This window comes from Ostrea edulis, chromosome 8 (genome assembly GCF_947568905.1).
Source record: "Ostrea edulis chromosome 8, xbOstEdul1.1, whole genome shotgun sequence".
Lineage (NCBI taxonomy): Eukaryota > Metazoa > Mollusca > Bivalvia > Ostreida > Ostreidae > Ostrea > Ostrea edulis.
Window position 1 is genome coordinate 38,583,666 of NC_079171.1, and position 24,549 is coordinate 38,608,214.

Here is a 24,549-nt window from a genome sequence, read left to right on the forward strand (position 1 = left end):
ACTCTGTTTATTACACAGTGTATTTATTACACTGTCTGTTTATTACACTGTCTGTTTATTACACAGTCTGTTTATTACACAGTGTATTTATTACACTGTCTGTTTATTACACTGTCTGTTTATTACACAGTCTGTTTATTACACTGTCTGTTTATTACACAGTGTATTTATTACATTGTCTGTTTATTACACAGTCTGTTTATTACACTGTCTGTTTATTACACAGTCTGTTTATTACACAGTCTGTTTATTACACCCTCTGTTTATTACACTGTCTGTTTATTACACACTCTGTTGATTACGCACTCTGTTGATTACACAGTCTTGCTGATTACATTGTTTTTCACATAGCCTTACTATTACATATCTAGTTTTTACTTGTTGCTTTTCTCTATATCTCTGGAACATTCTCTTACAGAAAAAACGAATTATTCGATACGTAAAAATAGAATCTGTTTATATTATCAAATGATAGATACCTTATATACAATGTAATATTGTGTCCACTTTTTTAGAAGTTAGTGTTGTAATGATCAAAAGTAAATGAATAATTAATGGAGTTATGACAGATATTACAATGTATAAAGCAATGCAAGTATTCGTAAACAAATACAACCCAATGCTCCTTATTCATGACGTTGTCGGAATTTCAATAATTACATACAACATTAAAACAGAAAAGTTCTTCAATGATATGCCACTTCTCGTGTGTTTTGAATTCACATCCCCTATTCCATGGTCCCTTTCAGTACTTTGATTGTCACTATCAGCAGTAAAGTGTATCGATACTCATTCATAGGTAAAATTCGTGTTACTATCGTTCCTCTAACAATGTGTCACTTCACTCACTGACTGGCCGTATGGTGTGTAAAACGTTGCAATGTCATTCAAATGTTGATCTTTTGAAAGTTTTATTAACATTCGATAATCTTATTGTTTATATGAGTGAATCTCGATTTAGATTCGATAATTTTGATGTTTATATGCGTGAATCTTAATTCATATTCGATGATCTTCATATTCAAATGAAAATCTTTTTTATGTACATGTATATTCGAAAATCTTGATATCTATATTTGATAAAGATTGATTTATATTCAATAACTCTTCATTCATATTCGATAATATTATTATCTATATTCGATAATATATATATATATATATATATATATATATATATATATATATCAAGATTATCGCATATATATATATATATATATATATATATATATATATATATATATATATATATCAAGATTTTTGCATGAAAATATCGATATTATGATTATCAAATGTATCAACATCAACTACCTATATATATACATTGAATGAATTGTGTCTATTTACCTATCCTGCATTGTACTCACTTTATGAATAACCTCTGTTTATATTCATGTTTATTTGTTCTATGTCAAAACGTTAAACCTATGAACTGTATGGTTCTTGGTAATAAACAATACAATGATTATCAAATGTACATACAAACATCTGGATTGTCAGTCTTATACTATCAAACGTCCCTCTCGAGAACTGTTTACTCATGTATACAAACAAACAAGTGAAATATTGATTTTGTAATATAGAGCATCTTAATTTTGCATAATTACAAATTTTAATGCTTGAAATGTGAAAGATATAATAAACTTAGATCGATATCCATTTCTTTTGAAAATTTCGTAAACAATAACATACCCCAATCTTTGTTTACAAAACAGCTTCTGTGATAATTGATAACCTTAATTTTGATGTGAAATCTTTTAAACACATCAGACAGTAGATTTTGATCATTAAAAGCGAAAAAGACAATTTTGGGGGAAGTCGTGAATCAGTCCCTTTAAAACGATAGTCCAAAGTAATGCATGCAATACGACAGGTATTAGAGTCATCGATTGAAGTGTCCTCATATTCTGCAAATCCAGATGGCGTAATTTTTTATATTATCAATAATTTTATGTTTCAAATACGTGAACATCACCAGTGCTCCAAGAATATAATATATTATAACTATGATATATAATAACTAATTGTATTTGTGAATTGAAATTCGTGAAGGATACTTCAAATAAATCTTCTACTAAATATTAAAACATATAATAACGAACGCTTATCTCTAAGACACGAACAAATATACATATATTGTCAATTTACAAAAGTAAAATATGTACAAAACCCTTTTATTAAACCTATAAACGTATATGTACCATTAATTACTTGTTTATTGTTTTTTGGCTTGTTAATCAATGAACTATATACAACATGTAGGTGTGACCATGATTCCTAGCATAGAAATGGGTGCAAATACGAAACTAAGACACGTGGTCAGTTCCTGAAGAAATTCCGGTGAAAACATGCATGGTCCAGCAAAAGGTCCGTAGCTGAGAGGGAAGGTGGATGGCCCCATATGAATGGTAGATTTTTTAAAAGGGCAGATTGGGTTCTTGATTGTGCACAGTGTCTAAATCCCCATGCTTGGTACTGTGATGGTGTGTGTGTGTGTGTGGTGGGGGGGGGGGGGTGCGGATTAGCCCAAATGAGAGAAAATCAAAGCAGAAAAGGGGACCCTGTTCAGAGCATGTTTTGTGCACCAGCACCAGTATTTCTAGATTGCATGTAATTTAGGGTCATAATTTATTAACTACACCAATATGAAATACAAGTACTGACATAAATTTAAAAAGGGAAATATGATTTTTCATTAGTCTGTCATAATCTGACTTTGATATATACCCCCTACCCACATGTTTCAGAACCAAAGAAACCGTCCCCTGCCACCTGATGGTCATCAGCGCAAAAGTCAACTCGTACCCAGTATGATTCCTTATTAAGCACTGGAAAAAAAGTCAACTCGTACCCAATGAAAGGTGAAGATAATGAACAGTGATCAATCTCATAACTCCTACAAACAATACAAAATAGATAGTTGGGCAAACACGGACCCCTGGACACACCAGAGGTGGGGTCGGGTGCCTAGGAGGAGTAAAATTATTAAGCACTGGGAAAAAAGTCAACTCGTACCCAGTACGATTACGTATCAAACACTGTGAAAAAATGTGGGAGTCAAAATGACAGTAGACCAACGTTCATGAAACAAACGAAAAGCAATCAACACAGTCAAATAATCATGCGGCATACCCGCATTGATCACGTCTTGTGCAGGAGAAAACTTAACTAGGTTACTGTCTTATCATGGCCTAAGTAAACAGATGAACTGTTCGGCCATGAAGGGTGCGTACAAAGCGTAGGAAAATATAGTAGATTAGCAGGTAAAAAAAAAAGCAAACAAGTTTTAATATAGAAATGATCAAACGAGTACATGGAGATCAGAATCTGGTAAACTGGTGAAGTCAGTGATTTTGGTTTTACCTTACAGGTCAGAGAGAGAGAGAGAGAGAGAGAGAGAGAGAGAGAGAGAGAGAGATTTATTTCATGACTAAGTGGCAAGTACTTAGTAATATATCAACGTCAATCCACACATATAACGTAAATAAACATATAGAAATGTGAATAGCTGCATAGATATTAACTACAATCACCCGTTTACACCGGAAACCATCGACCCATTGTCGCTAATGTTGGAGAATATAATTATTGCTTGTTCGACTCCCTGGACCTCCGAAGGATATTCTCTAAATGCACCACTTTTGCTTTTGTGGTTTGTAGCGTCAACCACTTGTACGATTTTGGGGAGTATTTCGTTGGGGGATAGATTGGCAATATATTGACAATTCGCACTTGTAATCATAACACTTGTAACAGTCTACCCAGGGTCGTCGCACGCGCTATTATTCCATATTTTCCGTAGGAGTTTTGGTGTAAGTCGATGTGACGTCACTAGTTTATTAGTTTTATACACACATCCAGGTTTTTGAAAATCGGCGTGAAATCCGGGTAAATGTATCATATCTAATCCGAGCTTCTTCATACACATGGACACAAAGACATCCTCTAAATAAAAGAATGGAATATTTTTGGAAACTTTATAAACCTTCCCGACAACACCAAGGCTGGTCACGTACCCCGTGCCCGAACAATATTTAGGATATTTCTTATGGGGGTACATCGCGTACGATGCGTACCATTTAGATGAATTAAGTCGGACAGGTTCACGAGTGAGGTTACAGAATCCTCCAATTGAATGTTGAAGAGCAATGCTGTAATTCCTAACCGTATTTTTTAGAGAGTTTAGATTCACAAACATGTCATCGTCCGTTTTCATAAAGAACTTGGCATTTTTGCAGTTTTTGCTGGCCCATTTGAAAGCCATCATGGTCTTTAATGTAAGATTGTTGTAGCTATCTACAAAGTCTTCTTGGATTATGTCCCTATAGGTGGCGCTCTCGGTTTCTAAAGCAACCTGTGTCGTTGCGTCAGACACTGTTCCAAGCAGAAACGCGTACCTGACGTCACCCATGTTTTTCCTTGCCACAGACAACCACGTGTCACGCAAGGCCTTCCTTCGTTCCGTGTTTCTGTGAGTTGTAGAAATAAGAACCAAGATTTGGACAGGCTGTTTCCCTTCATCCGTGCTGCAAATATTCTCATTATCCAAAATATACGTGTAATTATGCACAAAACACCCTTGACATGCATCCGGGCGTTTAAAGACGAACTTCTGAATGTCGATTACTGGCGTGTGACTTGTGGTGGGATGTGTTGTCGACGATACGCTGGTATCAAGACTACGGAAAGAAAGAATGAAACGGATATCTTTCTGCATGTTTTTGGCGATGGGAACAACTGATTTCAGTTGTTGATTCACATAAAACAGCTGGAGGAATAATATCACTGATAAAGTTGTTGTCAGGTACACTATGTTCACGATACCACATCCCGAGCACAAGATTTTCCTGAGTGTGCGCATCACCGTATCCCACATTCTGTTCTTATGAGGATGTCATCAACGTTCGACAAACCACATCTGCAAAACAAAAGGAAGAGACACTTCACAACATACTGTTACGCAATCAATACCGGAAAATCGGGGATGGTAGGGAAATAAATAAGCAGTGTACGGAAAGGGCAAATGTAGAAAATATGTTCATGTAGGTCGCGCATTTTGGAATACACAGTAGGTAAGAGGTGGGTTTAAGAATACACAGTATGTAAACGAGTGACGGATTTAACAATACACCGTATATAAGTGGCGGATTTACAAATACGTTGTAGGTAACGGCAGGTTTAGAAATATACTAAATGAAAGTAGCGGGTTTAAGAATACGATGCACGTAAGACGCGGGTTTAGGATTAAACAGCTGGTAAATGCACCGTCGGTGTACTTTGACAGTGTGGCAAATGATATATAATTTTGGAGGTTATAAGGAGAGGTGAGAGATCCTTTAAGGGACTCGGAAAGATAACTTGGTAATGATCTGAGTGTAAGTATTACCTGGACATTGAGAAATATTTAGAAATGCGTGTGTATGTTTGTAACTCCTTCGATGTAACAGTGTGTTTTACCTTGTATATATTATATGATACCATTTTGGCATTTTGGTTTTGACAAAGACATTATTAGACCTTCAAATCCAGACCTGACAGTAAGTACTAATTTTATTAACATTTATCTTCATAATATGTATATATAACTAATATCACTGTTTGAGAGAAGAGTGAAAGTTTAAATATTATGAAGAACAGTAAATATCAATTTAAAGTTATTTTATCTCAGTATATGCTTATATTATATCTATAGTTATTATAGTGTATATAGTACTGTAATGATATATTTGTTATAAATAGATTAGAAGCATCCAGGCAGCATTTTGATGTTTGCATGCATTGGGCCTTGTCCCATAGATAGGTAATTAAAAGATATTACCTTTTATTATATTTAAAACATGTAATTTCATAGTGTTACATTATTTGTAATGCAACTGTAAATATTTGAGTAAAGTATATTTTACTATATTTGAATTAAGGGAGATAACTCTTAAGGTTGAAATGTACTCTCTATTGATTGTAAATCACTGTGATATTCATTGTTACTATTTTGTCTTTTAGGACCATTTATTTTTGTAATCAACATTATGTAATCATCGTCATCATCCTTATTCGTTTTACCGTACAATAAATGACTGCATTGTGAACCCTAAGCCAGGAGTTGGTTATTTATACATTTACAAACCACCACCCCTGCAACAGACGGCTTTCAAATTGTTTTACAGTTAATCGAAAGTTATCAAAAATAGTATCTAAAATGATGCAACATGTTTTGGACAAGATTTGTTCTTTCCTCTTATTTAGATTGAGGTTTGAAAATAAGTAATTCTAACATAGGTAACATGCGTCATAGTACAATTTTTTTAAATTCATAGAATTTAAATTTCCATTTATTTCAGATTCATCCATGACTTGTGTACTTGAATTAAAGTCTGTCCGTGTTTTTGGAGGTTTTTTTTTTTTTTTTTTTTTTTTTTTTTGGTTATTTCTCTAATATAGATACAACGTATGTTAGAGTGGTAAATTTTCCACAGCTCTGTAAACTTCAGAATAGGAAACAGATTGTACTTCGTAACTTGACAACTTTTGCAGCACACTGTATGTCGTTATCAGACCTTCACAGGAAATCTCTCGCGGGGAACTTACAACGAGAAGTGCTGTACATTGTACAAATTGAGATAAATGTTTTGTTGTCCTTTTTGTCACAAAAAAGTCCATCAAAGATCCGAATCCTTCTGTATAGATAGAAGTCCGTTCTCTTCCTCACTGAGAGCGATAGGAAGGCTGATTATATACTTATGAATAAATCATTGTTATGTTCACATCGCATTCATAATCATCTTCCCTTCAGAAGCTCTCTCTATCCTGAAAGATCCTCAACCCCCACCCAGAATCTGTAAATTTACATGTGGTAGTCAGAAACATACACAACTGATAAGAATATACAAACTGAACCACACTGAGCTAGCTGGGTACAAACAAATTGAAAATAAATTCACAAAGAAAGGGGGCTCATTATCTCGTTCAAATTACCATACATGTATATAACAAAACAGATCAAACCTCCACAAGTGTGGCTTCCTCCGTGTTGTAGTGCTCTTGATTCGTCTGTCAGATCGATACCGTGCCGCCATAGACGGTGCGTGATATTGTTTTAAGTTAACAGCGTGTAGTAATACCTCGATAAGGTCGTGTAGAGTTAATTATAGTACTGGGAAAACGTGTGCTCCGCAGATGCTTCATTAATATTGATATCGGAGGGGAAATGAATGATGAAATCTCAATTTATAAAAATGTCCTTAATTAATTGTTAATCTCTCTCTCTCTCTCTCTCTCTCTCTCTCTCTCTCTCTCTCTCTCTCTCTCTCTCTCTCTCTCGTTGTGTCATTATTTAGCATGATTAAAGAGACACTACAGCTCATTTTGCGCAAAAATCATGAAATGACAATTTTCTCAGGGCTTTCTCAATTTTTGTTGCATTGTTGAATGTATGAACTTTGCGAAAATAACACTTATCTAAAGTTAAAAACTCTCGTTTTAACGTAAAAATTAATACTTTTTGATGGCCTATACAAAAAAATATCGAGTCTCCTCCTTCGGTCTTCAGACGCATGCGCATAGACAGTAAACAGTGCAGCATGTCGTCAAGTGAGTGCAGTGGATATCGATAGATCCAGAATTTTGAAAGATTCTATGAGAAAAGAGGTAAAAATAAAATGAGACAAAACTCATACGTGAAATAAAATTTACCTTGGGATCAGTATGACCGTTGGAAAACGAAAAGCTAGGAGAAACGATTGTAACTCAGTGGCGGATCTAGGATTTCCGAAGGGGGATGTGAAAGTCAAATATTAGCCAAAGTAATCGGCCATTCTGGGTGCAAAATTTGGAGTTTCACTCACAATTTGTGGTTAAAAAGGAGAGGGGGATCCTGGCCCCCCTAAATCTGCTATTAGGACTAGCCGCGAAGAACTGCTTTAAAAGTGTTATTTTTATCTGAACACGACAGGTGTTAACCAGTTGTAAAAACATCGGTCAATAAGAACATAGGTGGGTTTCTGTTGAATTATGATTTATATGATTACTTATTATAATGAGCAGGAAATAATCTAGCTTATACTTGAAAGGTGAGTGTGGTCCCCTTGAAGGGGATTCCTACACAACACCTTTGCTGTCATTCAAAACCACGTGATGTAAATAAGCATTCAAAAGTCCGAGTCAGCATGAAGAAACCTTTGAATTCCGGACGATCTTCAAAGCGCAGTTGAGAGTAAATTAATGCATCCAATTGTTCAAAATTGTCAGTATCGATATGATTTTTATCATTTTATCAATACGTGTTTTTAAAAACACTTTATTAAAATGTGGGAAATGAGCTGTAGTGTCTCTTTAAATATCCATGCATATTTTATTTCACAAACATAGAAATACGTCAAAGAATGAGATAATTATGTACAATGTACATTTTAACTAAATTTGTATTTTTCAAAATTGCAGAAAAACTCTTCACCCTACCCGACCCCCCCCCCCCCCAAAAAAAAAACTGCCTTTCTACATTAAACCGCCGCCATTGAGTTTCGGACTAAATACCAAAGCGATTAAATATCAAGGCATGGTATACTAACCCAGAACAGATAGCGTATGAATGTTATCAATAATTAAGGAGACTACACTATAGGTTCGAACTTCTTTGACCTGAAAAACGTCATCAGGACTTTTAATTACAAAAACGGGAGTTTGAAACAAAACAAAAATTAGATATTAGAAAAACATTTCACATCAGGAATTTTGCCGTTTAAAGGACACACTCGCAGTCTTTGTCATTTATTGCGTGTTACTTGATGGAGTAAAAAGACCTTTAATCTTTAGTTATCTCATAATTCAGTAACAAACACAGGTGTGTGTGTCAAATAGTCGAATGCCTTGTTCCCTGGCGTTACTTATTGGGAGTTGCCGCATATAAATTTGAGTTTTAATACTTGAATTAAAGCTACACTTTTCTTTAAAGGGACTGATTCACGATTTCCCCCAAAATTTTCTTTTTCACTTTTAATGATCAAAATCTACTGTCTAATGTGTTTAAAAGATTTCACCCCCCAAAAATAAGGTTATACATTATCACAGAAGCTCACTTTAGAGAGTTTATTATTTGATTTGTAAACAAAGATTGCGGTATGTTATTGTTTACGAAATTTTCAAAAGAAAAGGATATCGATCAAAGTTTATTATATCTTTCATATTTCAAGCATTTTTGGGGTAAAATGTGTCATCTAAAAGTTAAAATTTGTGACTATGCAAAATTAAGAATGCTTTATATTACAAATTCAATGTTTCACTTGTTTGTTTGTATACATAAAAAGACTCGAGTCTTTGTTTACATAACACAAAGCTAAAATATTGCTTTTATTCCTGCATTCAGAAGGTCAAAATTTTGGCTGTCAACATTAAATGAGTTATATTTTTAATGTTTAACATCAGAAATGAAAAAATATTTTTATCAAAAATCGTGAACCAGTCCCTTTAATGTTACGTACCGGTATTTTAGTTTTAGGTCACAGTCATTAACCTGACACAGTAAAGTCGGTCATTCCCCTAGTGATATCGCTGTTAGCCTCCGAAAATCGTCCATATCAAAAATTTATTCATATATTTATTTATTAATCTAGTTACTTATTTATTTATTTACAGGTAATTGATTTACAGTTCGATGACACCAGAAAATAGATGTAGCGGTCAATCTTCGTCAGGAAGAATTTTGATTTTATCGAAATAGTTTCTTGAACGACAAACTATACAGGGGAAAATGCGACTTTTCAATTATCTTCAACGCTTTTAAGAACCAACGTGTGTCTTCTTTTAACGTTAGGTTGTCCATCTGCTTTAAACGTTAGATGATAGAATTCATTGGATGGTTATAGAATCTAATGTTTATAGAATCTAATACAAAAAATTTAAAATACCTGTAATAACTTCATTTAGAGAGAGAGAGAGAGAGAGACAGAGACAGAGACAGACAGACAGACAGAGATACACAGACAGACAGAGAGAGAGAGAGGTGCAGCCTACCTTTTTTGCCTCGATTTTGCTTGACCCAGTTTCCCTGATGAATGGAGTTACCCCCGACAAAGAATCTTGGGACTGGTGAACTTAGGTATGCGGGTAATGATAGTATCAGTTTTCACAGGAGTGACTGACAGAGGGGGTACATATCTTCCCTCCGCTCTGTTTACTTTAAAGGGCTGTCATCTTGTCACCAAAAATTGAATTCAATGAAAACTCCTCTATATTATTTGTTTCTGTAAGAACACCAGTATTTTTTAAAAAATATTTTTAAACCTCAAAGCAGGCACATACATGTTTTACAAAATTGTTAATAGACATGAATGTTCTTCAAACAAATATGCATTACTATTACTCAAATATCTGGAAAAATGAAGTATTTAAAGTACCTAAATTACGAACTTATGTGTCTATAAAATCAACCTTTGGTCGAGAAAATTATGTAACATTGGATATGCCAAAATACTTTAGGTCAATTATGTCGCAGTTTAGATGTGATATTTTACGTTTAAGAATAGAGACGGGAAGATATTATGGGGAACCTGCTGTTGAAAGAATATGCTTATTGTGTTCATTAAATTGTGTGGAAGACGAAATTCATTTTGGGAGTTGAACTATGTTCAATCTCCCTGGGTCATCACGCACTTTTCTGCGCAGTAATTTGTATTGATTTGTATAGTGGTCGTCAGCGGGGGTTCTGTGTCAGCTGATTTACTCCTAGGTAAATCAACATAAACTTTTATAAACATCCGCCATTAAATAATCCATGTAACTTTTCTGAATTAATCTAATTTTGATATTTGACATGTAAATAAATGCAATGATATTGTATTCAAATCAATTTGAATACAAGATTTCGATCAAATTGATACTGATAGACATAGAAAAATAAAATATAAGGTTGAAAATTGTCGTTTGTAGCACAGCGTCACCTATAAACATTGATAGGGAAACGAACGACAACTGCACACAAGCCCTATTGACACCGTGGCGCGAAATATCGAATATGGTGCGAAACCTCAGAAAATTTACAAGAAATAACTCTACAACATTGTGTATGTGTATATATTTGGTTGTTTTTTTTTAATGTGATATAAAAAATGCTTGATGTTACATGTAGATTGAATTAAAACACGTCATTCCCAGTCAACAACTTTCGATTGGGATCGGAATACGAAATAAAATTTCTTATATCCGGTGACAAAGTGAAACTGCTTCATGCTTCAAGTTATTGAATTACGTAGTAATTGCACGTTACACATTAGAGAACTGTTCCTTTTAATAAAGAAAGTCACAAAATAGATACAAAATGAGTGTACCTTATCCATTACTGTTACCGAGCTTTCGTCGACTATAATCTCGAAATGGCGTGTTTCGCTGCGCTTGATGATCTGACAGTAAGGTCCACATTTTCTACGTGAGTAGTGTGATATTTGTTTATGAATTTTTTGCGCATACATGGTATGTCTCGGCTAGGAATAATGGAAACTTTCTCACCTATGTATGTAAAGACATATTAATCTCTATTTTTAAAAATGTAGAACACTTTTTATCAAATGACAATGTTTGAAAACGCTTAGAGCCCCGATGTCAGAATTTCCTTTTCCAAGACATCAATATGTCAAATTCATTATCCTTTTTGAATAGTATGTACCATATTTTGTACCAGTTATCCATTTTGAATCCCCTATTACAATGGGATTTTGCTGCACTCTGTAATGTTTGAGTGGATGTCATGAGTGTGTGTCAAACAGAAATTTTAAGAGCATGGGATAAGGTGCTGCCATGTATTACTTCACTATCAAAGTTTAACCCAGTTGCCACAATGTTGAATTTATGCTGCAAAAAGGATTGGAAATTGCTCTGGTCAAAACACATTGTTTGTTTGATTACAGATGAAAGAGACATGAGGATTCTCCCTCACAAACTGAAAAAAAAAAGTTATGGATCTTGTACATGTATAGTTTATTAATCACTATAGATTTCCAGCATCACAAGTCTGATTCCACTATATGCTTTCCATACTGTCAGGTTCATTCACCCCCTGTTTGATCCACAGTATAATATCCCAAATACCTTGGCAATAAATAACATTATTTGACTAGTGTTTCATTTTTAGCGGAGTTGCGATGAAGTCGAACTCGGCTTATGATCTGATGAAGTGCCTTTGGGCGGGCAGGCGGGCACGCATCAACATTTCATTTCCGCACCATAGCTCTTGAGCAAATTATAGGATCTCATTCAAACTTAGATGGATTGTCACCCTCAGTAAGATGAGGAAGTCTATCGATTCTGGGGTCACTAGGTCAAAGGTCAAGGTCACTGGCTATAAATAGACTGAAATTTGGAAAAAAAATTGTTTTCCGCACCATAGCTCTTGAACGAATTATAGGATCTCAGTCAAACTTAGATCGATTAAGTAAGACAAGAAGCCTATCGATTCCGGGGTCACAAGGTCAAAGTCACAGTGGCTATAAATAGACTGAAATTTGGAGAAAATTTTGTTTTCTGCACTATAATTTTTTAACAAATTATAGGATCTCAATTAAACTTAAATGGATTATCACCCTTGATGAGACAAAGAAGCCTATTGATTTTGGTCAAGGGTTAAAGGTCAAGGTCACAAAGGATTTAAGTCGGCTGAAATTTATGTACGCAAAATTTTGCTCCTTGCTTGATAATTCTTGAAAACTTTTCTGCCGGTTCCCTCTATGCCCATTCCTTGCGCAACTCGGCTTGTGCATTTCCGATGCCCGACAATTTTTAATTTTTTTGCATTTCATTTATTTTGAGTTATTATACAATTATTTACCATTCCATTGATCCTCTACAGGACTGTAGTATACTCAGGTGACAGTTTAGCATATTGGACTACCTTTTCAAGTAATGAATCCTTAGAATTAACTATAACTAGGATTAAACTTGAATGTATATATACAGGGGAAAAACTTCTTCATAACTGCAAGGCATTGATAACCATATTGATTTGAATGTTTGGGCCATAATATGTGGTCACATTTTTCATGAGAATATAAAGGGGTGAAATTCTAGAAAACAACACGACTTCAGTTACTCGAGGAGCGTTGTGGCCCATGGGCCTTCCATTATCCATGTTTGCTGTTGTAATGCTTTGAAACAACAACAGTTGATTTGTATCTAAAATCATGATAATATTCAGTCATTTATCCCCATACCCTTCCAGTACTATCTTTTCTAACTGAATTTCCACAATGTTCAACTCCCACGAGTACTTTAAGTACTTTGATTTACTCTATTGTCCATTGTATTCTAAACTCATAACAACTTTGTTTGAAAACACGGGATTTGATCAAATGTCAATGTCAGATGTAGAGGTTCTTCGAATGTTAATAACAAACTACCCAAGACAATTAGCAAAATACTTGTACTCCTCCTTTTCTTTTAGACAATCTATTATATTTGGAAAAATCAACAACTGAGCTATTTATACATTATATACTTAGTATACATGTATACACATGTATGTATATATAATTATAGAAAATGTTATTATGCGCAATTATTTGCATTATATATTATTATATCAACGTTTAAAGTGGCATATAGGCCCGACGGGCCGGGTGTTTATTGATTTGTATATTGTGATAAAATTGGATGTATGAATATATGTACACATGCCACTATAATAAATAAAATTACTTACTTACTTACTTACTTACATGGGTAATTTTGTTGATTAATTAATTATTGTCTTGCAAGACAATGATTCTTCCTTATACGTTTCCTTACACTAAAAGCGGTTGCGTGTGTCTAACGTAGTTTTATAAGGTTTGTACAAAATAAATGTTTTATTAATCATTGATATATATTCTTATGCTATTGAGAGATTTTTTTTTAAAAAAGTGCTTGCCATCACTTTCATAACTAATGCCCCTTTAGAGAAGTTTTAAATTGCAATTGATCACGTTCCGATAGAGTTAAGTATGGATGTACAAAGTTTTCTGTTCCTTTGAGGAAAAACTTACCGCTCATTATTTTGTTACCGCGGGGATCATGACGTTTTTTAAATACAATCTTAATTTGATCTTCATCAAACTCAGACGTGTGTGTGCCACTTCATAAATGTAAACTTTTCCAAACCTCTTTTCAATACCTTGCTGTTATTTTGTAAAATGATTTCCCGGTATGCATTTAAAATGTCACCATCACTCAATGCTTTCAAGCAGAACGTTTTTTTTAAAAATTATGTAAAACGACGTCGAAATAATTTGTGATTGAAATATTTGATTGTGTACACGTATTCATTGATAGAAAGCCTAGGGAAAGAAATAGTGCTTGCACTAACGAGGTTTCCTTCTTTAAATAAAGTGTCATTATTTAAATTTGTTATTACATCTAGATAGTAAGCATATGGAACAAAACTGAGAAAAACGAATTTTTCCTATGATAAGCTAGGTTCAAATTAATTTTATGCGTGTAACATGTTATTTATGTATAAAACATAAATGGATTAACCAACAGACAGGACCTATAGCCATTTCCACATAAACTAGATCACCGTATAACTATAGCAACGAAAGTAAATAATTAGAGATAAATAAAAAGTTTGCAATGCAATCCAAAGCACAAGCACCTGAAGTATGGATATTACTACCCCCCCCCCCTTTATGATAATTATTTTTGTGGTAATAATTTATCTGAAATGTGTGAATTTCCTGTCTATCTCATCCCTCTTTCGTTTTATGTTATCGTCTCACGCTTTTTTGTGAGCTTTAGAGATTGGCCTTCTACTGGTATAATAGAATACAGTGAATTTTATTATACCGGTAGAAGGCCAATCTCCAAAGCTTACAAAAAGCGTGAGACGATTACATGAATCGAAAGAGGGATTAGCTAGACCGGGAATTCACACATTTCAGAGAAATTATTGCCACCAAAAAAAAAATTATCAAAAAAGGGGGAGGGGTAGTAATATGCATACTTCAGGTGCCTGTAATCCAAAGGGAAAATTCACGCCATAGAAATTTTACATGGATAAAAACTGTTCAACAATAGTTTAAAATCAAAAACTTTCACATTTACTATAATAACTTTTTAGAAATGCAGTTTTAGTTGTTCAAAGTAATCTGAGGGAACAAATTAAAACCCCTAGTGGACCTGGACCCACGATACTTCTGTAAACCCCCAGTGGACTCGGACCCGCGATACTTCTATAAACCCCTAGTGGACTCGGACCCGCGATACTTCTGTAAACCCCTAGTGGAACCGGACCCGCGATACTTCTGTAAACCCCTAGTGGACCCTGACCCGTGATACTTCTATAAACCCCTAGTGGACTCGGACCCGCGATATATACTTCTGTAAACCCCTAGTGGACTCGGACCCGCGATACTTCTGTAGTCGACATGCTTTTTAAAAAATCTTATATGACTGTGTATTTGTAGTCGATATGCTGACCTACTGAGCTGCTCAGCCAGACAAATAAATTGAAAAGTAATATAATATTGCTGATATATATATTTCAATCATCTTTTAAAAGAAAGTCAGCTAAACTATGACGATATAGAGCACATGTACCTCCTAAACGTCACCCGTGTCAAAAATAAACAACACCCACCTACCTATGTCTGTTAAGCCCGCTCTAGTTTGAAGAAAAACTCGAATTATTGTACAATAAATGTCACTCTTTTCTGTCAGATGTTTATTTAAACTCAGTTAAACCAGGCTGGATTATTTTATTACTCTGTTGATTATTGACTAGCTGTTGACGTGATCAATTTCCTGCTCTCGTGTACCTGAAAAGCGACGTTTTCATACAGTGTATCAGTTCGTTGCCTCTGTTTAATCAAAGTACTGATAGTACTGGTAGATGATGACGTGGATTAGGAAAAGTTTAGCCTAAGGTGACTTTAAAACAGTGACTTCCTGAATGAGCAGCCATTAATGATGATCCATTTTGTGATGATAATTCAATAACGGTAAAACAAGATAAACGAGTTCATAGAGAGTTTATTAAATCCAAATGAAGGAACATGTACATATTGTTTAAAGATGCCGTTCCCAAAATTGAATTAAGATCATGCCTTATGAGGAATTTGTTTTCTCATGAGAGAATAAAAGAAACTTGAAATTCATACCCACGCATTGTTTTCCTTTTGATCTAGGAGTATATTTCAGAACTTTGAGAACGATCACCTTGTAAAATGGAGAATGGTCCACCATACAACCCGTCAATGGGTCAAATGATGCCTGGCGTATTTCATACCAATTGTTAGGCCGTTCTTTTCACACTTATTTTTGACTGCGGATTATTCCACATAAACTTGAGCTATCTTTAATACTCTGGTGTGACAGGGGACCTCGTTTTTTGCAGTCTCATCCGAAAGACCGCCCAATTTCGTCGACTCTTACGACAAGCAAGGGATACTGAGGACCTATTCTCACCCGGATCCCAACGGGACTAAATCTGTATACAGACACATCTTTAACCACGATTAAGGTATAGATATGACTATGTCACTACAATGGCTAGAGAGTGAAAACAAGATGGGGGATGTTATGATCTGTATGGAAAACCTAAGCACAAATGTTCACAAGTACAGTGGCGCCTCGGTGATCCGGGCGTCATTGGTCCGGACATCTCACCTCCTGGACGATTTCTCTAGGGAATGGAATTCTTACACGTTATTTTGCATCGTTAATCCAGAAATTCGCGTTCTGGATCCGGACTGTCACAACGTTAAAATGCATTGAAAATTTTACGTTAATCCGATCAGTATTGGGGGGGGGGGGGGTGTCTGTCTCGGACCGCGAAAAAGCAAAAATAGTATGCAGGTAATGTAAAGTTTAACGTATTTCTGTTGTGTAATTCAAATATGATTCTGGATGCGACGAGAGGATAAAGAACCAGAGCCACGAATAGCCAAAAATGGCCCTTAGTCAGAACATGATATTATTCTCAGGGACAGAAACCAAGAATATCTATTTTTCAAATATGTTATCCTTTTTCCGATATCTTTTCATTTTTTTTAGTTATTGACCTTCAAAGTACCCATTGTTTTGGCCAGATTGTTATTGACGTCGCAATTTTGCAACGTAACGTCACAAATTTACAACGTTTCATGTACTTTTACGTGAAAGTTCTCTAGGTATAAAAGTGAATTAAAAACACTATTCAGTGGAATTTAATTACCGGGGTATGATATTGTAAATATTTAAATCTGTCTATGTTAATTCTATATTAAAACACACACCTATATAGTATACTCCTACATCTCTTTCTCCTCTCTCTGTTTGTCTCCTTCCCTCTCTTTATATTTTTAAAATTTTTATATATGAAACCATTCAACAGTTTTAAAGTAATATTAATTCAGGACCTCTTTACTTAGCTTTGTTATTTAAGTATGACATGAAGATAAACTCAATCCCAATATTTTAACTGTATAACCATTTATTGCACATACCGATATTTTTGAGGGAGAGAGCGGGGGGTCTTAAAATGAACACGAAAACACGGTGGATCCAACCGTTGACTTACGAATAAGATATATTGACCTATGTGTGTGCGTTTCAATATTACATGTAGTTTATGTTGCATATTGATCACTTCTTTTAACAATCTTTTATAAGTTTGCGGATTTTTATTTTTATTATTTGTTTGGGGGGTGTTATTATTATCCCGCATGTACATGTAATCACGCCAAAAACAGTAATAGCCAGGCTTCGGACAGCGGCGTTATTTCAGACGCACTTTGCTACATGTACAACTTTGGACAGTGAGTAAACATTTTAATCCTATGTTTCACACTTTTATTTGTGTTTTGCTATATAGGGAGTTACGTTTATGATGTGTGTGTGTGTGTGGGGGGGGGGGGGTGTAGGGAAACTGTTACAAAAGTACAGAATAACACATGAACATTTAGTTTAGCCATATGGATATAATTTATTTTACATTAGGCAAAGAAAATGTTCACGTTAGTTTCCTATCCGGATCATTTATTACAATAATATCTAGACCTGTGTGTATTTCAAAATGCCTTAATTATTATCATTAACTCCATAACATCTATGAAACGAATTCATTAATTAAAAAGTCTTATTCTGATACTGCTACATATAATAGAACCAAACTCCCTCCTCACATATATTTGATTAGTGTGCGAACAAAATTAAGTGGATGTTATTTTCACATAAATAGAAACAAGAATTTTATCAATCAAGGGTTAACACCATAAAATTTGCTTATTTTAACACTTTCACATTTCTTCCTGTCATTAAGTTTAGTTCTTATCTTACATAAACTGCATGAGGGAAACCTTTTTCCGTTATCAGACACTTCCTCTATGTTACAAACACTCAAACTAAATTAAGCAGGACTGTGGTTTAATAATGTGTTCAGTTCTTCCTTCTATAATGATTAGTAATATTTTACTTAATTATGTAGGATAATATATTTAAAAAATAAATACATAAACTTTTACTTTAGGAACGAGTGTGATTCACCTCTATTTTAATCAGTATTAATGATATCGTCTTCTTTTTTCCATTTGTCTTTTTTATTTTGTTATAAGATTTGTGGTTTTGAATATTTGCTGTTAAGATTGAATTTTTAATGATAAATATTATTGAAACAATGAAATATACACTATTTTCGTTTACATTCTTTTTACATTATTTTTTTTTTTCATTTTCGAATTATTCATTATTATTATCCCTTTTTATTAACTGCCTTGTATTTTTGCTAATTAAATCAAATTAATTCTGTTTGTCAATGAATTTCATTTAAAAGCAAAACAAGATCCATATTGCTAGATATATTTTTCGTATTCATATTTGTATGTATTTCTATATATTGATTTCTGACGGATGAAATATATGCAATGGACCGGAATAGCTGTGTGTCGAAATATAACAGTACCCGATGACGTATGTCCAAATCGGTTGTAACACGGTATACCTTGTAACCAATCGGAACTCCTCGAATGTCTCGCGCACTCAACATAGATCTCGGATGTAATACGATGGCATCCATGAGCGAATTTGATGCATTGTCAATTGTGACGTCACAGCAATGCATCAAATTCGCTCATGGATGCCATCGTATTACATCTGAGATCTATGTCGAGTGCGCGAGACATTCGAGGAGTTCCGATTGACCTTGTAACACGTACATGTAAACAACGGAACGAATGTTGTAGATCTGTAGCTCAGAGACTTGTAGCCTACAGTCTATTCTTTATATTGTTATGTGGACGCCTAATTTTTTTTTTTGGTACCCATATATTGCACTATAACTTTAGAAATCATTAAACAATACGGGATAGGGCAATACATGTATATCTTCGCATCTAAGTAGCCTATCGAGTTAGACACCCCTCGGTCCTCCAAGTCTTTTTATGTACTGCGACAGCGATTTCAACATGCTCATCAGTGCCAAGAAAACTGAATGCACGGAGATGAAACATGTGAAGCCAGATGTTTATTAAATTCAACGACCTTCAGATAATTAAAATATATATAGTGTGATAACGTATAAAGAACATGTGTGGAAGTAAAGGCGCGGCGCAGACGATGGGTGGATCTCGGTTGTATCTGGAGTGGATTGGAGGACTTAGCTTCGTAATTGGTTGATCAAATAACTAAAACTGTTAACTAGTGCAAGGTTTTTGTAACTATCCCTAACATGGTTACATATATATTCAAGTTCATGAATTGATCATATAATCTATTTGAAATTTTGGGGGCAAAATCGATTGATGTACATAGCCCGATTCCGACGATGGCGCGGATCCGCTTTTATTTCAATAATATTGATTGAAATAAATATTTGATTAACTTTGAATAATTACTGGTTTCATAAAAAGACAATGGAACAATCACCAACTATAATATTTAAATGTTACGATTTGTATTAAACCTATAGTTTGGAAAAGTATTCGGATTTCGTGCATGGAATGTGAAGTTCCGGTTATTTGCAGAACATAAAAAGTAAAACTTCACCTATCTCCCAGGCCTCGATCCAAAAAAACTCTTAACTTCTATGCAGTATGTAATATACTAATTTACAATTCATTAAGATTTATTGGATCGGGGGTTATACAAATTTTTGGTGCATATTGTTGGATATTATCAGCTTTTACAAAAATAACACAACTGTTATGGGTTCTGCATGTTATAATTTCTATATGCGTGAATTTCCCGGAAAAAACACACTGGATTTATAAAGAAGAAGGTCTAAGCTATTTCATACCATGATGAAATATTGGAATGAAGATACTTTATTTCACTCTATATCACAGGGCCATATTTGGGTATTCGTGGCTCTTGTTCTTTTTTATGAATTATTTAACTGATGAAACTTAAACTTGACGTGCAAATATATATTTAGTAAATCTGATACCAAACAGAATACGTCAACAGGAACAAAAGTGGCACTTGATCTGTATATACTCCTCTAATGTCACATTATTAAGTTAAATGGACTGATTCACGATGTTTAAAAGGTTTCATAAAAAACAAACATTAAGGTAATATAACCTTATATGACGGAAGCTCATTATAGAGAGCTTATTATTTGTTTTGAAAGCAAAGATTGGGGTGTGTTTTCAAAATCAATGGATAAGTCTATTATATATCACATCTCAAGTATACTTGAAGTAAAATGTGAGAATGTACAAAATGAAGATGCTTTAAATTACAAAATTAACGTTTCAATGGTTTGTTTGTTTACATAAATAGACTCGATTCTTTGTTTACACAACACAGAAGTAAATCTAAAGTATTGCCCTTATCCTTGCATTCAGAAGGTCCAAATTTTGGTTTTCAACTTTAAATGAGTTATATTTTTTATTTTGAACATAAAAAATGAAAACTATTTCTTTTTTTGAAAAATGTGAACCAGTTCCTTTAATCAAAGCACAGTAGGGAAAAAGTCTCAAAAACTATGATTGGCGCACAATTCTATAAATCTCGTAAAATCGATCAATTATGGTAAATCTTAAATTTGATCTAAAACATAATATTACTTAATTACATTTCAGCTTGCATGATAAGAAAAAGTCTGGAATGTTAAGTTGTGACAGACGTACGGAGTGCAAACTTAAAGTTTCCTTCTACTTCGCTTGGAGAGACCAATGATTGGTATGAAGATCCTACTTGGGACGAAATGCAAAAATACAGATAATCACGGGAGGAAATATATAATATATATTCGCCGTAGTTATTTGTTTTATCGATATTTACACCTGCACAATGTCACACATTTCTTCAAAATATTTATTTCAATCTTCAATGTCCACAATGCGTTTGTTTGTTTAAAAAGAACAGTCTTAACATCATTCAGGGGTTTGAAACAAATTTGGCGATGCTAAAAGAAAGCATATTCTCCTGAACGGAAAAAGATCACAGTTCATTATTCAGAAAGCGGACGCTATCATAATTCAATCCACCACAATCCGGAAGTTGTCAAGTACTCTGTAAGCTGCTGTTTAAACCAAATGTCAAAATTACAAACGATCTGACATCATACATAGTACATGTGCATCAACAATTGGTCAATACCAGATTCAGTGGTTAGGGTGTTCGGGTTCGATTCTGGGTTCCGGTACCGCGTCAAACCGAATATATTCACCATACGCATTGATTGTTTCTTTGACAAGCGCTCGGAAGTAAAAGTGAAAGTTACCGTAAAGAGAAGTGAAAGTTACCGGAATTAGAAGTGAAAGTTACCGGAATTAGAAGTAAAAGTTACCGGAATTAAAAGTAAAAGTTACTGGATCGAGAAGTGAAAGTTACTGGATCGAGAAGTGAAAGTTACCGATATGAAACTTACCAGAATTTGAAGTGAGTTACCGGAATTAAAAAAGAAAGTAACGTTTCAAAATTAGTGACACTTCTTCTAAGACTGGTAATGTACAGGTATCATACGAGTGAAATTATAATGGGGGTGGAAAGAACATACAAACAAAATTACTTTCGGAATAACCCAACAGATCTGTGGTACGGCATGCATATACAAAAAGAAATCCAAAGTTCTTCCCTGCAGGTCATTAAGACAAAAGATTATGCATAATAATGTTTAGAGATCAACATCTTCAAGTTAAGAAACTAAGACATCATGCGCAACATTCTTGTTCGCGTCTATATTTTGAATGAGATAGTTGTTGAAATGAACAATGTAATAGGTATGGGAAAATTGTTAAACATGAAGAGATGTCGCTTCATAGTAGGAATGTCTTCAAAATATTTTTTTTTTCGTCGGATGCAGTCATTTTATTCTTTCTTATTTCAATACAACAGATTTCAAAGGAACGTGAACCAGTGCAAAACAGCGCTGTATCACCACATATCCTTACACAATGTCGTATTTAAGTTACAAAAATGGCACGTGGAACGAGAGGTTGATTTGTATAAGGGTTCAAAAGGTCATATAAGTCAAGGTCAGAGATCAAATGTATAGATGTTGTGGACACCCAAATAAAGAATGTATTTTCAGTCTCGACTACATAAGTAGTGTGAAAGATTTCACGTGGAGAGTGGAATGTGAATATCTCCAGGGAGTATTCAATCATACAGTTTTCATGTCAATTTGTCATTAGAAATTAGTGTTCCACCTTGTAGAGACAAAGCATAAGTTTTTGTTTTTTTTACTTTCGCTTTATAATTACACGCTGTCGTTGTGAAAAGCATAATTATATAGCTGTGTGCTTGTTTTCATCAGTCATTTGTATTTATTCGGTGACAAATTTGTCAATGAATTATTCATAGTTTTTCTCTTTCGCGAGGAAACACTAACCAGACCCAGCACTAATTTGAAAGCATTCACATGACATTTAGGGGGCGTTATTTTCACACATGCGCAGACACAGTATTGGAACATAGCTCTATCTACCCTAAAACAAAGGTTATCTATATACACATAGTATACACATATGCAGTGTTGAATTACATTAGTATCAAATAAAATACATGCAATACTTGATACATGTAATAGTTTCTGCCGACGGGCACCTGCTCAGTATTTCAATTACAACATCGAGTACTGTTCAGAGATACATATGCTTTTCTTATTTTAGTTTACATCACTATCATAACTCAGTTAAACGGTCAATTCAGAAAATTATCGAATGTTTCAACTAGTGAGGCCACCCAAACAAAAAGCTGTCACATTTACATGTAATTTTGCAGGCTAAACTGTGTGTGTTTAATGAACTCTAATTTTCAGGTTCCTTTTAAACCCCTATCGCACATGTTATTCCTGAAACAGTGCGGACGGCTGTTGTGGTGTTTATTAGTCGAAAGCAAATACAGATTATAGACATAATATACAATATAATAAATCTAAAATCATATAAAGGTCAAGGAAGAATAGAAACTGTGCTTATACATTGGTATTTCTAATTTCAAAGAAATTCTTAATAAATTTATCCAAGTTTCATGCTACTTCCAGCATGACTTCTACTAATAACAAATATTGTTTTCAAATTAAAAAAAAAAAGAAATACGTGTATAGCTGTTTGTATTACTGTTAAATCAATTGATTTATGGTTAACATTTAATCATCTGTGAAATCAATATATTAAGGAAATACCTGTCGTGTTAAATCCAGCTCATCAAGTTTCGAAAGATATAGGAGGATAATTTACCAATAGAAACACATCAGCCGTCTAGAATCCGCTCTCCTTTAATAATTTCCGGGTGCCTCGAGTTTTGTCGGTTGTTTATTTGTTGTTGTTTTTTCCTTTATGTAAGCAGTTATTCCAATCGCCTACCTCATTTCAACGGAGCAACGTCAAGGGAACCGTTTACAAGACGCACTTCCCTTAAATGATCTGTGATAGAAGATACACTGTAGAAGATACAGTGATTTTAACCTTTGACAAACAGGTATATTCGTTATACAACATAAATGAAAGATAAAAACCCTCTCCTTTTTGTTACAGAGTTGAAAGGAATGTTTCCTTTTGTTATAGAATTGGAATATGAGTCGGGGAGGGATAGCTTACATCGACATAAAAACATGGCCAAGCGTACACGGGCACGAGGCATGTGTAGACTCTTCAAGGCCCGGGGAGGCTTGTTCCACGCCTGATTTATTCTAACTATTCCCCGAGATCGCATAAATAACATGAATTATAAAACAGTAATCTGAAGTGGTAAATGTGTAATATCTAGAGCTCGGGAGAGCATTGATTTTACTTGCCGTTGGCGATCAGTTATAAGAGACATACAATACCCACACTCATCCGTCTTTTGAGTGGGTATACTTTACGGTGAGATCCCCGCAGATTGCGATTTAAACAGATTTTTACAATGGTGGAAATCAGTAGGACCTTACTGACGACCATCAAAACATGATACTATCGTAAATATATATCAGTGTTTCGTCTTATTCATAATAGAATTAAATGATATACTGGTGTTGATCAATTTGAATGATGATGCAATTACATGCAATTATATCCACCTTCCATATCATTTCGACTCAAAGTCTCGTTAAAATTGAATAACGTATTCAACTTATTCAACGTTCGGACCCCTGGACTCCCCTCTGGATCCGCCCTTGCGTACAAA

The 24,549-nt window shown here is 34.4% G+C and overlaps 1 protein-coding gene and 1 long non-coding RNA gene across 4 annotated transcripts; one reads left to right on the plus strand and one right to left on the minus strand.

Annotated features, from left to right (window-relative positions):
- Window positions 1-1,367: 1,367 nt before the first annotated feature.
- On the minus strand, window positions 1,368-24,161 carry LOC125661917 (beta-1,3-galactosyltransferase 5-like). Of its 3 annotated transcripts, none has more exons than XM_048894078.2 (2): window positions 23,567-24,161; window positions 1,368-4,918 (listed from the first exon to the last, which is right to left on the minus strand). In XM_048894078.2, the coding sequence occupies exon 2, from the start codon at window positions 4,874-4,876 to the stop codon at window positions 3,758-3,760; it is 1,119 nt and encodes a 372-aa protein (XP_048750035.2). In that variant the 5' UTR covers window positions 4,877-4,918; window positions 23,567-24,161; the 3' UTR covers window positions 1,368-3,757. The 3 variants fall into 3 exon arrangements, with proteins under 3 accessions (XP_048750035.2, XP_048750036.2, XP_048750034.2); XM_048894079.2 differs by lacking the exon at window positions 23,567-24,161 and adding an exon at window positions 15,600-16,100; XM_048894077.2 differs by lacking the exon at window positions 23,567-24,161 and adding an exon at window positions 10,006-10,273.
- On the plus strand, window positions 4,912-13,688 carry LOC125661918 (uncharacterized). Its single transcript, XR_008797569.1, has 2 exons — window positions 4,912-5,800; window positions 9,628-13,688. It is a non-coding gene; the product is annotated as an uncharacterized LOC125661918 (long non-coding RNA).
- Window positions 24,162-24,549: the final 388 nt, after the last annotated feature.

What these genes read in the sequence shown, in the direction of transcription:
- LOC125661917 (XM_048894078.2), bottom strand. Translation starts at nt 4,876, where the DNA reads ATGTGGGATACGGTGATGCGCACACTCAGGAAAATCTTGTGCTCGGGA.